This window comes from Tripterygium wilfordii, chromosome 17, assembly GCF_013401445.1.
Source record: "Tripterygium wilfordii isolate XIE 37 chromosome 17, ASM1340144v1, whole genome shotgun sequence".
NCBI lineage: Eukaryota > Viridiplantae > Streptophyta > Magnoliopsida > Celastrales > Celastraceae > Tripterygium > Tripterygium wilfordii.
Window position 1 is genome coordinate 11,020,076 of NC_052248.1, and position 15,175 is coordinate 11,035,250.

Here is a 15,175-nt window from a genome sequence, read left to right on the forward strand (position 1 = left end):
AAGAGGCTTTGTGAGTAAATCAGTCGGCTGGTCTTCGGATTTACAGTAAGCCAATTTGATCAAACCTTGCTTGACTTTATCCCTTGTGTAGTGTAAGTCGATCTCAATGTGTTTTATTCTTTCGTGAAACACGGGATTCGTGGCTATGTGTATTGCAGCCTGATTATCACAATGGAGAATCATTGGATAATGAGGTTTAATCTGTAATTCCTCGAAAAGACTGTGAATACATGTCAATTCTGCAGTAGTGGATGCCATGGCTCTATATTCGGATTCAACTAAAGACCTTGAGATAGTAGTTTGTTTCTTTGATTTCCAGGCCACTAGAGCTTCACCAATTTTGACTATGTAACCTATCATAGAACATCTTGAGTTTGGGCAAGAAGCCCAGCTTGAGTCACAATAAGCTTGCACTTGTAGATTGTTAGTGGTAGGATAAAATAATCCTTGATTTAAAGTACCTTTAACATACCTGAGAATTTTGATTGTTGTTCGCATATGAATGTCTGATGGTTTTTGCATAAACTGACTCAGAGTATTCACTTAATAACTGATATCAGGTATAGTTAATGTCAAGTACATTAACTTCCCTATAATTCTTCTATTGGGCAGAGGATCATCTAGTTGATTTCCTTGGGTGCTAGATAATTTGGCATTAGTATCAATGGGAGAGTTATTGTGTTTAGCATGAGTTAGGCAAGCTTCTGAAATCAAATCCAAAAAGCATATTTGTTTTGGCAGATTTCTAAACCCTTAGGAGTATAATTTACTTCAAGGCCTAAAAAATATTTAAAAGGACCAAGATCTTTGATTTTAAAACAGGAAGCCAAATGTTGTTTGACTTGATTCATGAGATCTAAATTATTTCCTCTTATGGCCATATCATCTACATATAAAAGGAGGAAAACTTTATTTCTATTTCTATTGTAATAAAACATGGAGTAATCTGTCTTGCTTTGGGTGAATCCAAAGTCAAGGAGAGCTTTAGTGCACTTCTCATTCCATTGTCTTGAAGCTTGCTTCAAGCCATATATGGACTTGTTCAATTTGCGCACCAAATTCCTTAGAACATTTTCTAGTCGTGGAGGAATTTTAATATATACATCTTCTTCTAGATGAACATTAAGAAAAACATTATGGACATCTAAATGGTGAATAGGCCATTTATACATAGCAGTAATAGCTAGGAATATTCTGACAGTATCTATTTTGACTACTGGAGCAAAAGTCTCTTTGTAATCAAATCCTTCACTTTGGCTAAAACCTTGAGCTACATGTCTAACTTTATATCTTTCAATGGTTCCATTTGAATTATATTTGATCTTGTATATCCATTTACATCCTATAGCTTTTCTTCCCTTAGGCAATTTAGTTAAAGTCCGAGTATTATTTTCTTTTAAGGCTGTCATTTCGCTTTGCATGGCTCGACGCCAATTAACATCTTGAATTGCCTCTTTATATTTTGTAGGTTTTGATTGTTTACAAATAGCAGCAATAAAATGCTCATGAGATGCATTAGACGATGAACAAATAGATGTTGATGCAATGGAGGATTTGGAAACCATGTCACAATAATAGTCAGCAAGGTATGTAGGTTTTCTCCTATTTCTAGTTGTGTTAGTCTCTGTTTGTTCAGTGTTTAAAATTGGATGAGATTCATTAATGGTTTCTTGTGGATTTGTAATATGTCTAAAAGGAAATTCATTTTCATGAAAATTAACATCTCTAGAAATAAAAATTTCTGGTCCAAGCCACTTTGTATTCTTATAGTTCTAGCCACATTACCTAGGTGTTGATGCTTCCTTTCTACAACACCATTTTGTTGAGGTGTGTAGAGGCAGGAAGTTTGGTGGATTATTCCTTCTTGATGAAACGAGTGTTGCATTTTAAATTCCTTTCCATTATAAGTCCTCAAAACCTTCAATCTTTTGTTAAATTGAGTTTTTACATAATTTATGAAAACCCAAATCATTCTTGAATGATCATCAACAACAGTCAAAAAATATTTAAAACCATCTGGAGAGATTGTTGAATTAGGTCCCCAAATGTCCATATGGACTAAATCAAAACTTTCATTAGATTAAGTAATGCTAGTACAAAAACTTTTTCTTTTCATTTTTCCTAGTTGACATTGTTTACAATCATGAATATCTTTGTCAACCACAATTGGCATGAGTTTGGATACATTCAGAGATGGATGTCCAAGTCTCAAGTGCCACATCCTAGCATCAATTACAGAATTAATACCCCCAAAATAGCCTAGACCTTTAAAGTTCACTCCCATCCCATCCTTCTTCAAGGTACCTATTTCCTATAATTCAGAATTATTTTGTGTAAATATAACTGCATATTTATCATCTTTTGTAAGTTTGGTCACTGAAATCAGATTAAAAGTGAAAGTAGGAACACATAGGACATTGAGCAGATTAATGTTTCCGATTAATTTTGTGTTTCCTATGTGTGTGATTTTATGTTGTTGACCATTTGGTAAAATGACAAAAGCATCATGCATGACATGAGATATATGCAATAATTGTAAGTCACACACAATATGATCAAATGCTCCACTATCAATACTCCATTTATTAGTGAGTTTAGGAGAATTGAGTTTACCTGCTACTGCTGCAGCAGTCAAGAACTGTATGAGCTTCTGATTTTCTCTCTTTGTTTTGATCATTTGTTGAGCTTCACAAATGCCATATTTGCATGATGGAATCTGTTCATATTCCTCAAGTTCATCCTACAATGCCTTTAACTTTGAATAATACTCAGTAACATTGAGCTCTTTTTGTTTGATGTTTGAAAGTTCTCGAAAAATTTCAAAAAGTCTTGTGGCATTAACCATTGAATATCTGTTTTGAGGTCTAACCACAATTCTTGTGCTGATTTTCGGGTAGATACACTTGGCAGAATTTGAGGAAACATAGAATTGGTGATCCAAGCTTTAATCAAACTGTTGGCTTGGAGCCAGAGTTGGTAGTTCGGGAAATTACAACTCCATGTGTGATAGTTAGATCCAGTTAATTCCAAAGATATTAACTTTTGGATAGAAAAATCACTTTGCAGGAAATTGTAGGGATTTTTGAATGGATTTTGTGGTGATGGATATGGATATGCAGGTATGGTGGTTTGAGTGGAATAGATGGGTTTGGGGAGAGAAACGGGTTGAGGATGAGGCACAGTTTCGGGGTGGGGTGAGTGTGAGGCAAGTGTTGAGTATGAGGTGGAGTTTGCAAGTTTCTCATATAATTGGTGAAAAAAGAAGGCATGTGACAAATATTATTTATCGTATTTTATAATTTTTTTATTTTTAGTGTCAGTTTTTATACTTTAGAATGTATAATTAATAGATGACCTAAAAAAAATTCAAGGGGCAACGACCCTCGCTAGCTTTGTCAACCCTAATATAAAATTATATGTCTACCATTACGACCCCCCTCATGCTAAGCTCTGGCTTCGCCCCTGGATGGCAAAGGCTCCGATACCATGTAGTAATTTGACATATTGCGGAAATATTATAGAAGATAGAAGAAGAAGATCAGAGATTGGAGAAGAAGAAGATAGCTGAAGAAAGCATTTCATTCAACTTTGCCACAACGGCTATCGAAATGACAATATATACAAGATGAGTTTCAAATGTAAAGGTAACCAACGGTTACTGAACTGATGGGACATGTACAAATTGAATAAAAAATTTGCTTTTAACTTACCCAAAAACCAAGTATGGGCCTAATAAGTAAATCAAGCCTAAAGAGTTAAAAGAAGAGAGCCCACAAATAAAGTGCCCAAACCAGATAACCATAGAAACCCAACTTAGTAAGAACAAAGCTAGGGCAAGAATGACAGACACCATGAGAGACGCACGATCAAGCTTCAACAAGGAGAGAATCTCAACAAATTCAAAGGCAAACTAGTAGCTAAGGGGTACTATCAGAAGTGTGGAAAAGATTATACTAAAACGTTTACTCCTTTTGCTCGCATGGAAATTGTCAGATTATTGTTTGTCCTGACAGCTCAATGGAGTTTTGGAGGAGGAAGTTTTTGTCCAACAACCTCCAGGTTTTTCAGACAAGGTGAAGAATTAAAAGTGTTCAAGTTAGGCAAAGCTCTATATGGCCTCAAGTAAGTTCCAAGAGCTTCGTATAGCAAGATAGATGACTATTTTATTGGCCAATGATCCAAAAAAACCTCAAGTGAATCTACTCTTTATGTTAAACAATGAGGAGGTGGAAAGAAAATAATTGTCTCTCTCTATGTTGATAACTTGGTTTTGGACTGAAAATGAAGATCTTATAGCAGATTTTAAGAGGAACATGAAGCAGAAATTTGCGATGAATTATTTGGGGTTAATGAATTATTTCTTGAGGATTGAAGTAGATCAAAAACAAGGACATGTTTTCATTTGTCAGCAAAGGTATGTGAAGGATCTATTAAGCAGATTTGGAATGGTGGATACCAAGGCCGTTGTAAGTTGTAACTCCAATTTATGCTCATAAAAAAATTCACAAAGCAGATGGGTCTCCAAGAGTTTACTCAAGGCAGTATAGGTCTATGGTAGGAAGCTTACTCTATCTATCATCAACATGACCAGACATTCAGTGTGTAGTAAATCTGTGTTCTCAGTTTAGGCAAGCTGTTTGTGAAAATCATTTAGTTGGAGTTAAGAGGATTTTTAGGTACATAGAACTATGGCATTCACAGTGGCGTACCTGAGTTTATGGGGGCCCTGGGCAAACTATAAAAAAGGGGCCCCTTAATTTTTTTCCCGTTATTATCATATAGTTTTAAAAGTTTAACAATATTCTATATACAATCCATGCATTTGAAAAACCACCATCCATTGTTTGCAAATGATTTAATATTTCAATAGGCTTTTTTATTTCGTTAGGTAAAATGTTACACAAAACTTTGAATTCTAAAGCTAAATCTCTTCCATCAATATCATAAAAATTAAAAAATGTCACACTTCAAAAAGTCTTTTGATTTTTGAAGAGGCTTTTGATTTTTTTTTCTTAATTTTTTCATGGACTGGTCTAACTTCTAGAGTCTAAAACCTAAAGTGGTCTTTCTTACTTTCTAATTGGGTTGGGCCCCTACTTTTATTAGTTTGTTTTAATTCTCAATTCCTTTTGGGCTTTATAAGTAATATTTATGGGCTTTAAAATAGGGTGGGATTGGTTTTAAAATAAACTATCCTATAAGGCTATAACTAAAAAATTTCAAAATTTAGGGCCCTAAAAATTGGGGGCCCTGGGCGAGGGCCCAGCTAGCCCAGGCCTAGGGCTGCCCCTGGGCATTCAATATCATGACAAGGCTGGAGTTAAGTTATAGGGGTATTCTGACAGTGATTGGGCAAGATCCTTTGATGACTAGAGGAGTACAGCTGGATATGTGTTCTCTTTTGGCTCTGGTGTTTTTAATTGGTTGTCAAGAAAACAGAAGATAGTAGCTCAGTCTATAGTTGAAGCTGAGTATGTTGCTATCAAATCCACTTTTTCATAGGCGAAGCAAACATATTGCTATCAAATCTGATGCTCTAACGGAAGCTGCTCACAAGAAAATTGTTGCTACTGATTTCTGTTCAAGTGAAGATCAACATTGTTTCACCAAAGGTCTGCTGAAGTATAAGTTTGTTGATATGCGAGCTAGACTCGGAGTAAAGGAGAAATAACTTCGAGGGATGTTATAATTGTTGTTATTTCTCCTTATTTTTATTTGTATGTCTTTCACTTAAAGTGTTGTCGTTTTGGTGTTTTGTCAATACTATGTCGTTTGGTCTTTCTCTTCTTGTTTTAGTAGTTTCGAGCCTAGGGTTTGGCTGTGGTTGTTGTATTGTTCTATCAAACGTTTTCTCTCAATTCATATCTATGGATGATGCTTTTTTTGGAACAGTGGTAATCTTGTTTATGTGATTGAGTTCTTAACATGGAATCGGACATGCACACTCCTTATGTACCACTCTAGCATCATGATACTCTTTATTATTTAATTATGTCATCCTATAACTCTTATGATATCAATTATCACAAGTTAATTATGTCATCCTAGAACTAAATACAGTGCTGGTCTTGCACCAGTAATGATATTACAATAAATCCAATCAGGTGGCTCAAGCCTTGTGCAAGATTGTGAGTGAAATTTCTACAATTAGGATAATCAGGTAACTATTGTGGCTTCCCGGTTAAAAACATCTTCCATTTCTACATATATAGTTTCTTGTAAGCAATATGAAACCATGTTCGTTCGCATATACATAGTGAACAACATGCACGTACGGTAGGTCCCGCAATATTTTTCCAGTCTCGCTATTTCAAGCCCAGAATTATAAAGAACACAATAGTACCTTGGCTTCCAATCATTTTCTTATGTAGGGTAGTTTCCTTGTTGACAAACAGATTGAAATGTCTTAGTCTTACTGGATGGACTTTACCTTTTGTCTATATATCTTTCTGAGACTCGCAACGTCAATCTACAAATACAATGTGGCCTTGGAGATGTTAATATAACTCAACAACATAATCTTTGGATCCAGATATATAGGAAATACAAACAAAAATATTGTAAAGTACGCTACATCGCTAACTACAAAGCAAAGCCAACTATTTTCTTGTTGAAGGTGACTTCATTTTCCTTCAACAATGCAGCATAAACTTCATCGACTACTATCATCAAATCCCACTATATATAGTTGAGCAAGTCCGACTGCTTCCTATGAGTTATAAGTGAAGTAGTCTCACACATAAATACAACCAACCAACCATGTTTGTGTTTCTATTTCTCTATGCTTTTCTGAACCAAGCTTCTTCTAGCCCAGTTTCGGTTACCAGTGACCAAGCTTCTTCTAGCCAATATCTTTTCCATTCCCTACAATCACCCGTTTCAACTTCCCTTCATTCACCCCAACAAGTTGCAGTGATGGTAACTTAACTTGCACGGGTTCAGTTACCAGTAACGATGGCTACTTAAGCCTAACCCCAGAGCCACAACCAGGCAATCCAACGTTGCAACTAAATCAAGTTGGCAGGGTTCTATACAAATACCCTTTGTTTGCGTGGCCAGCATTGATCTATACTACGTTCACGTTCAGGATTCTGACCTCCTCTTATTCAACCGAATCTGCAGATGGACTAACATTTATTATGGCACCCAATAGTAATCCCTCGCCAGCTGACAGCTTTGGTTCCTATCTTGGAATAATGGATCCAGCACAAGATGGTAATATAATGTGAAGCTATGGTTCCTATCCTTACTATTGATGTAATATCGATACATACATTATATACAACTAAACCAATTAATTTTGAGCTAAATGCAGGTCGCGTTGCTGATCAATTAGCGGTGGAATTTGACACTTACAAGAATACATTTGATTTGGATGGCAATCATGTATCGATTGACACAAAAAGTGTATTACACCCAATTTATGTTAGGAGTCTCAATGAGACCGGAATTGACCTAAAAAGTGGAAAAGACATCAAGGTCTCAATAATATTGGATGGCAGAGCAAATTCAATTACAATGTACGTTGGATATGCATCAGAACTAAGACGTGAGCTTTTTCTTGACGTGCCTATTGACATCCCACATACCCTACCAAGCTTCATCTATGTGGGATTCACAGCTTCAACAGGGTATCTCACTGAAAGCCATCAGATTCTCAGCTGGAGCTTATCATCATATCCAATACCCAAGAAATGAGGAGAATCAATCAGCATACAAGTGTGATGTAGTGCTTCATGCATGGGATATACATCACAAAATACTACTGAAGGCTTTCAAATTCTATGCAAATTTTTAAAATTTCAAAATAAATGATGGAGACTATGTATCCATTCATATATCAGGTGCAATAAGGAATGGTGATGCGGATGCCCCATTCTTCTTTTAGTTTTTGTCATGAAATATAGACACGTCATTTATTTGACTGAGCAAAACCAAGTTCAACTAAGAGACCCAGAACCCAAACAATTTCGGCGCATGCTGCTGACATAGGTCGATATTCAACCTCCGTGGAAGATATGGAAACCAATATCTTGTTTCTTGGCCTTCCAAGAAGTTAAAGCTTAACCTCAAAAAATACACCAATCAGTAGTGACACAATATGGGTATTCATTATTCAAGAAGCCTACTTGGTCCAAGCCCAAGCTGAGTCTTGATACAAAGAAGCCCAAGCCCAAGTCCATGGATGCTAACTATATGTCCTAGGTTTCAAAGTGGGAGAAGACAGTTTTTGAAGATTGAAGCAATTGTGTAGCAGCCGTGGAAGTGAGTTCCTTTGGTGAAGTGATTCCATCCCTTGGAGAGAGATTCTCCTCCTATCCTAATCACATGGTTGATGGTATGTTTGTTGGTATTCCTTTAGATGGTCTATAGCTTCTCTAGTTATAGATCGTGCTAAATAATATATGACTTCTTGTTGGCGGCACTGAAGGAATTTCTTAGTGAAGCTATAGTTGATTCATTGCAAGTTGGATTTTATTTAATATTGAAACTTTATTGAATAGTATTTGTGTGTTGGGTGGATTACAAGCTGTATTGTGTGCTGGAAGTGTGATATTTGCAGTGCCCACAATGTGTTTGATAGAAGTTCCCAACCATTTTGTATTACAATGGGTTTTCTTAGTTAAGCTTGTACGTGTTCTTTGCTTGGTTTGATTCTGTTTGCATCAAGTAGTTTATAGGCAAGTGTCGAAAAATCCTGTCCGGACAGCATCACAATAAGATGTCAAGGTTATTAGAGAATCTGATGAAAAAAATAAGCCACGTATGGAGGTCCCATGTACATAGCTAATGATTCGACGAACCGACTCGTATGGAGGTGGCATGAAGAACCCAAGAACTGACTAACTTGCCGAACAACAAAGGCAATGTCAGGGCGATCAATAATCAAATAAAATAAACTCCCAACTAATTTGTGGTAAAGAATGGGGTCAAAAAGAATATCACCTCCTTCCTTAAGCAACTTGAGATTCACTCCATGTGTATCAACAGGCGTATCATCTGAAAAACCTGCTAGGGTTATAATATCGGTAGTATGGTTATGTAGTTATGTTGATTCAAGAAAGTACCTTTCGGAGTTTTGATTAACTTCCAAATAGTATTTTAAATACTGGTTAACCGATTGAACTGGATAAGTCAATTCCTCAATACAATTCAATTTTAAATATAGGATTAACCCGTGCCGGTCAAAAACTAATTGTTGGGGGTTTAACGTGTATTGGTTCGGTGTTATTTATACACTTTTTTTAAAAAAAGAATTTATAATTTTTCAAAACTAAAATTAAAAATTTTCATTTATAGATAAATAAAAATAAAAATTTAATATGGCTCATTAGGTTATCTAATCAAATTATTAAGACTCATAGGATGCCTAATGAGTGGAGGAGAACCACTATAGTACCCATATACAAGAATAATGGTGATATCCAAAGTTGTAATAATTATATGGCCATCAAACTTATGAGCCACACATTAGAACTTTGGGAGAGAGTTGTGGAACGGAGATTGAGATAGGTATCCACATTATCTGAAAATCAATTTCATTTTATGCCAAGATGGTCCACAACGGATGCGATATTTCTACTAAGGGGACTTGTAGAAAATATAGACAAAAGGAAACAGACCTACATTTAGTATTTGTGGATTTGGAAAAGACATATGATAGGGTGCCTAGGGAAGTAATGTGGTGGATTTTAGAGAAGAGAGGAGTCCCGACTAGCTATATCAGTATGATTAAGGATATGTATGAAGGAGCCGTAGCTTGTTGATAAGCTCATATATTATCTCATTTTAGTACTTTCTAAACTTGGTTTTTGTTAGAAGATTGGCTTTAAAAAGGACTTATTATTTTGTTTTCCTTATTTTCAGTTTTCTCGAGCACTTGGATGGTTTTTGATGAAAAAGGGTCTATTTTGAGCATTTTGAAGAACCGTCAATTGAAGAATAAAGCTAAGACCTTGAAGAAAGTTGGAGAATATTTTGGGAATTTTAGGTGAAGCAGATTGACCCAGATTTTGAAGACAAGTTGACCCGAAATATGATCTCGGCAGAACTGCGCTATCTGTGAAGAAGTGGGTCTAGAAGATTCCACATAATTTTGTTAGAGACGTGTGAGATAGCCCTGGAAAGCTAAGACATCAAGCTTCAATTTACATATTTTTGGAGATTTTTCTAAAGGGCGTAACATGGGAAAAACGTCCGAGACATCCAGCAGTCCAGTTTCCTAATCAAAGAAGAAGTCGACCTCTTTCCTTTTTGTTGGTTTATTGTTTTGGAAACCAGGGGTTGCCGTGAGGTTTCCTTGGAGTTTTAGTATTTGTTTTAGAGGAAGTTTAGGGTTTGAAAGAGGTTATAAAAGGAGGACTTCATAAAACTTTCGGGGGTTCAGACACTGAGATATTCAGCCGACTTTTCTAGGGTGTTCTCCAACCTTTCTTGTGGTTTTCATTCTTGACTATGTGTAACTAAACGCTTTTGCTAGGGCGTGATGAAATCTTAATATGATTCTCTAGTTTGTTTATTATTCTTATCTTTGATTGCTCTTTTGATGTTGGATTTCTAATCACTGTGCTATATACTTGTTTGATTGCTTGGATGATTGGCCACCAACTAAGTTTTCAACTAAGTAATTTGATGCAAGCTCACTTAGATACCATACGGGGTTTGGGACCAGCTTCTTGTGATTAGGAATTGGGAACGCCTAGGGTAGATACCATACTCCTAGGGTTTACATGGCATGTTAATGAATTCTTGCACTTAAGGACATCTTGCATGTTCATATTTGAGTTAAATACCATAACCAAATTGCATGTTAAGATAAACGAATTAGCCTAGATACCATAGGTAATTCACGCCTTAGTGGATTCGCCAACAACATCAATTGAGTGGATTAAGGGTGAGGTAATCAACAACTAGAGAGGATTATTAAGGTGGATTCATTGTCCTAGTGCTTTCATAAATTTGCTTTCACAATCAAAATCAACAATTTTGTATTTTCTTTACTTCGTTACTTTGATTTCATCGCTCGCTATCTACAATCAACCATCTCTCAAGAATTGTTTCTTTTGCTAAGTTTAGTATAGTAGTTAATCGTATTGTTTGTCCAATCCTTGTGGTTCGACCTCGTTCTTGCATAACCTATTCTACTACGGTCTTGTGCGCTTGCGAGTATTTTAATTTGGGATTTTTGTTTGCTTATTTTAAGTGATCAAAAATTGCTATCAAGTTTTTGGCGCCGTTGCCGGGGATTGTGTTATTCAATTCGATTAATTATTTGTTCTTTACTTAGTTTTAATTTTGTCAATTTTTATGTGTAGGTTGCAAAATCAGTGCGTGTTAGCTCGAGTCAACATTCTGTAGCTCGAGCTAAAATAGCCGACAGACAAATTTTTTTGGAGACGAGCTGATCAAATTTGAACTGGTGATTGAGCTTAACTTCGTGGCATAAGAAAAAAAAAGGCTAAGGGAAGAAGGAGAAGAAACTTTTGGGAAAGGTACAATGACTTGTTTCTATGAGAATAATTCAAACTCCTTTCTTGAAGCAGAAGTGGCAAAATTGAGACATGAGTTGAAGCTACTAGTTGGAAAGAAAGAGGTATGTGCTATGTGTTCTAGCAGTATGCATACTATTAAAGCGTGTCCACATAATCCCGTATGGCAAGAGGTGACTGCATCCCGAATATATTCACAAAATAGAGTTGGGTACTCTAACATGTACAATCTGGGTTGGAGAGATCACCCAAATTTTTCGTGGACACACCAGCTAGGACAGTCCTCAATGATTCCACAGTTTGAGCAACGAATCGAGCCGAAGAAGCCTTGTCTTGAGGATATGTTTGCCCGATTCATACACGGTACTCAAGCTTCAATTCAGAAATTATGTACACAATTGGGACAGATAGCTAATGTGGTGAATGAGAGGAGTCAAACCGAAGTTAATCCAAGAGGTATGGAGCATGCAAAGGCAATTAGAACTCTACGAAGCAGCAAGTCATATGGCAGAGAAGATAAGGATGTGATTTTGGGGGATGAGAGAGTTAAAGATACATCAGTTGTGCCTCCATCATCACAAGAGGAAACTGACCAATTAATTCCTCCTAGTGCACCACCGGTTGCCCCATTGAAGGAGAGAGTTTACATACCTCCTCTACCTTTTCCTCAACAATTTCAGAAGCAAAAGAAAGACAGACACATGCTGGATATCATGGAATTGTTCAAGAAAGTTCACATCAACATTCCTCTGTTGGATGCAATTAAACAAATTCCATCATATGCCAAGTTCCTCAAGGATGTTTGCACTAATAAAAGGAAGTTTGCGGAGCATGAGAGGGTGATGCTAAACGAAGAGCGCAGTGTTGTTCTACTTAATAAATTGCCACCAAAGTTGAAAGATCCAGGGAGTTTTACAATCCCTTGCGTTATTGGCAATTTATGATTTGAAAAAGTTTTGATTGATTTGGGTGCTAGTGTTAACTTAATGCCTTTATCTGTTTTTCAGCAACTAGGTGTTGGAGAGATGCAACCAACGTCAATAAGCTTACAACTCGCGGTTCGGTCCATCAAATTTGCACTTGGAATTATTGAAGACGTGTTGGTTAAAGTGGATCATTTTGTACTTCCGGCGGATTTTATTATACTTGATATGGAAGAATGCCGAGAAGTTCCCATCATCATGGGTCGTCCATTCTTGGCAACCGCTGGCACTATTATTGATGTGAAGAAGGGTTTGTTAACAATGAATGTCCTAGGAGAGTTAGCGAAGTTTCGAGTATTCGAGGACATGAAGAGACAGGAGGATATGGAGGAGTGTAATCAGCTGGACATTATTGAGAAGCCTGCACACACCAATTTTATTTCTCAAGTCAATAATGATGAGATAAAAACTAGCTTCGAGCATCGAAAATTGACTCAAGCTACCGTTGATGAAGGAGTGGATATGGTAACTGTGTTAAACTCTGCTCAACCACTAAAAGGGAGGCAAATTGCTGAACTTTTAGGGCCTCCAAGTCCACGAGCAGTACCATCCATACAACAAGCTCCTAAACTGCAACTTAAATTGTTGCCCACTCATGACATGCCAATTGGACCGAAAGAGTTCTCTCCGGGCCACAAAGTCCTTTTGAACAACTCTACGCTCAAGCTATTTCCATGGAAATTACGTTCAAGAAGGCACGATCCTTTTCAAGTTGCACAATTCTACCCCAATGAAGCTGTTGATAGTCAAAACTTGGAGAGGGACAAAGAATTTAAAGTTGACATGCATCGTCTAAAACCATATCTTGAAGTTGGCTATGATGCTGCCAAGTCCATCACTTGAATGAATGCATTGCTCTACGTCTTGCCTAGACGTTAAATAAAGCGCTTCTTGGGAGGCAACTGAAGCTCTCTTTTTCATTCTATTTTTTTTCTTTACTTAGTGCTTAGATATAAATCTTGATATTTCGATTTTGTTTCCTGTAGGATCTATTGGACAGGGGTAAAATTAGCTCGAGCTACGAAACTTTCACTTGATGATTCATTGAGACAGCTGCAGATTTAGCTCGAGCTAAACATTTTTTCTTGGAGGACTTGAATGGGAAGCTTGTCCAAAGACCGTCAATATCAGGTTGTATCTTTTCCTTCCCTTCTTATTGTGTGATTGTGATTTTGTTGTGATCAATTGCATTGAGGACAATGCACAATTTAAGTGTGGGGGTGGGATACATCATGAAAATTTTCGAAAAACAAGAGAAACAAAATAAATTATTGTCATGTGTCATCTCTTTTGCAAGTACATGTGAAGTAATTTTGTTTTTCTATCACACAGATGAATTCAAGTTAAGAACACGCATTCTTATCTAGGTTTCTTTAAACTGAGTTTTGTTTCATCTACTCTTTTTAGTTAACAATTATACTTGCACATTATACATGTTTGTGGGATATGCCATTTGAGATTAATCATGAATGTTACTGGTGTTTTAAGAGGAGTTGGAATTTGTTGAGTTAGATAACTGGGCATGAAAAAAAAAAAAAACAGAAAACAGAAGAAAAAAAACAGAAGAAAAAAGAAAAGAAAAGAAAAAATCAATAAGTATATGCAAAATAATTGTGTGTTTGTCTTTGGTTTTCTCTACTGAGTAACCGGGCCTCTTGTCTAGCAAGCAGTGAGTTTCGCGTAAAAAGGTAGAGAGACCGAGATAAGCGATTGCATGACTAGCGAAGCCTCGTAGCCTTTTTGACTCAAGTCATTAAACTCGTAGGGGTGTCTCTACACCTAATGTCCTAAGCCAATTGGTTGGGAGTCATTGGTTGAAAGCTCGTTACATGGGTCAATTAGAAAGCTTAATGAGGTTTAGCATAGCACAAGTCATGAGAGAAAAAATGAAAAAAATCTGAAAAAAAAGTGAAAAAGAAAAAAAATATACGCCTTGGTATTTCACCTGATGATTCTAATGATTCTTGTGATATTGCAATATTTGTGTTATGATCAACTGAAAGTCAAACATTCATGTGTGATTCATGCACAAAATACATAATGACACTAATGGAGTAGATGGTATGAGAACTTGGTTGAAGTGGCTGAAGATGTGAACTGTGGAGTTTGAATGCTTGAACTAAATTGTGTGAATACATCTCTAAATTATCTTCTGTTGCTGCTTTTAGATGATGACATTATGATGATTTGTGTAAATAAATGTTTGTGGGTATCATTCTGGTAAACCCTCACGAGACTATAACTCGTCCACTAGGGACACCTAGGGGTTTAAAGGCTTGTTACATACGCTGAATGTAACCGTGATTCCTACGAAAGTGAGTTAGGTTTTTTTAATTTGTTTGATTTATTTTCTTTGCTCGAGGACTAGCAAAAACTAGGTTCAGGGGTATTTGATAAGCTCATATATTCTCTCATTTTAGTACTCTCTAAACTTGGTTTTTGTTAGAGGATTGACTTTAAAAAGGACTTATTATTTTGTTTTCCTCATTTTCAGTTTTCTTGAGCACTTGGATGGTTTTTGATGAAAAATGGTCTATTTTGAGCATTTTGAAGAACCGTTGACTTTAAAAAGGACTTATTATTTTGTTTTCCTCATTTTCAGTTTTCTCGAGCACTTGGATGGTTTTTGATGGAAAAGGGTCTATTTTGAGCATTTTGAAGAACCGTCAATTGAAGAATAAAGCTAAGACCTTGAAGAAAGTT

General features: G+C 36.4%; 2 protein-coding genes across 3 annotated transcripts; both read left to right on the plus strand.

Annotated features, from left to right (window-relative positions):
* Positions 1–4,313: 4,313 nt before the first annotated feature.
* On the plus strand, positions 4,314–7,698 carry LOC119981916 (seed lectin alpha chain-like). The gene is made up of 5 exons (XM_038825054.1): positions 4,314–4,414; positions 5,503–5,656; positions 6,105–6,160; positions 7,088–7,215; positions 7,316–7,698. The coding sequence occupies exons 1-5, from the start codon at positions 4,314–4,316 to the stop codon at positions 7,696–7,698; spliced, it is 822 nt and encodes a 273-aa protein (XP_038680982.1).
* A 534-nt stretch (positions 7,699–8,232) lies between these two features.
* On the plus strand, positions 8,233–14,011 carry LOC119982204. Of its 2 annotated transcripts, none has more exons than XM_038825450.1 (2): positions 8,233–8,338; positions 11,316–14,011. In XM_038825450.1, the coding sequence occupies exon 2, from the start codon at positions 11,498–11,500 to the stop codon at positions 12,431–12,433; it is 936 nt and encodes a 311-aa protein (XP_038681378.1). In that variant the 5' UTR covers positions 8,233–8,338; positions 11,316–11,497; the 3' UTR covers positions 12,434–14,011. Both variants share the same exon structure in this region, with proteins under 2 accessions (XP_038681378.1, XP_038681379.1).
* The last annotated feature ends 1,164 nt before the right edge of the window (positions 14,012–15,175 follow it).

Coding starts and splice junctions, on each gene's coding strand:
- LOC119981916 (XM_038825054.1), top strand. CDS start 4,314: ATGAAGCAGAAATTTGCGATGAATTATTTGGGGTTAATGAATTATTTC. Junction 4,415..5,502: donor GTTTTCATTTGTCAGCAAAG/GTATGTGAAGGA, acceptor ACTTTTTCATAG/GCGAAGCAAACATATTGCTA. Junction 6,161..7,087: donor TCTACAATTAGGATAATCAG/GTAACTATTGTG, acceptor GTTCACGTTCAG/GATTCTGACCTCCTCTTATT.
- LOC119982204 (XM_038825450.1), top strand. CDS start 11,498: ATGACTTGTTTCTATGAGAATAATTCAAACTCCTTTCTTGAAGCAGAA.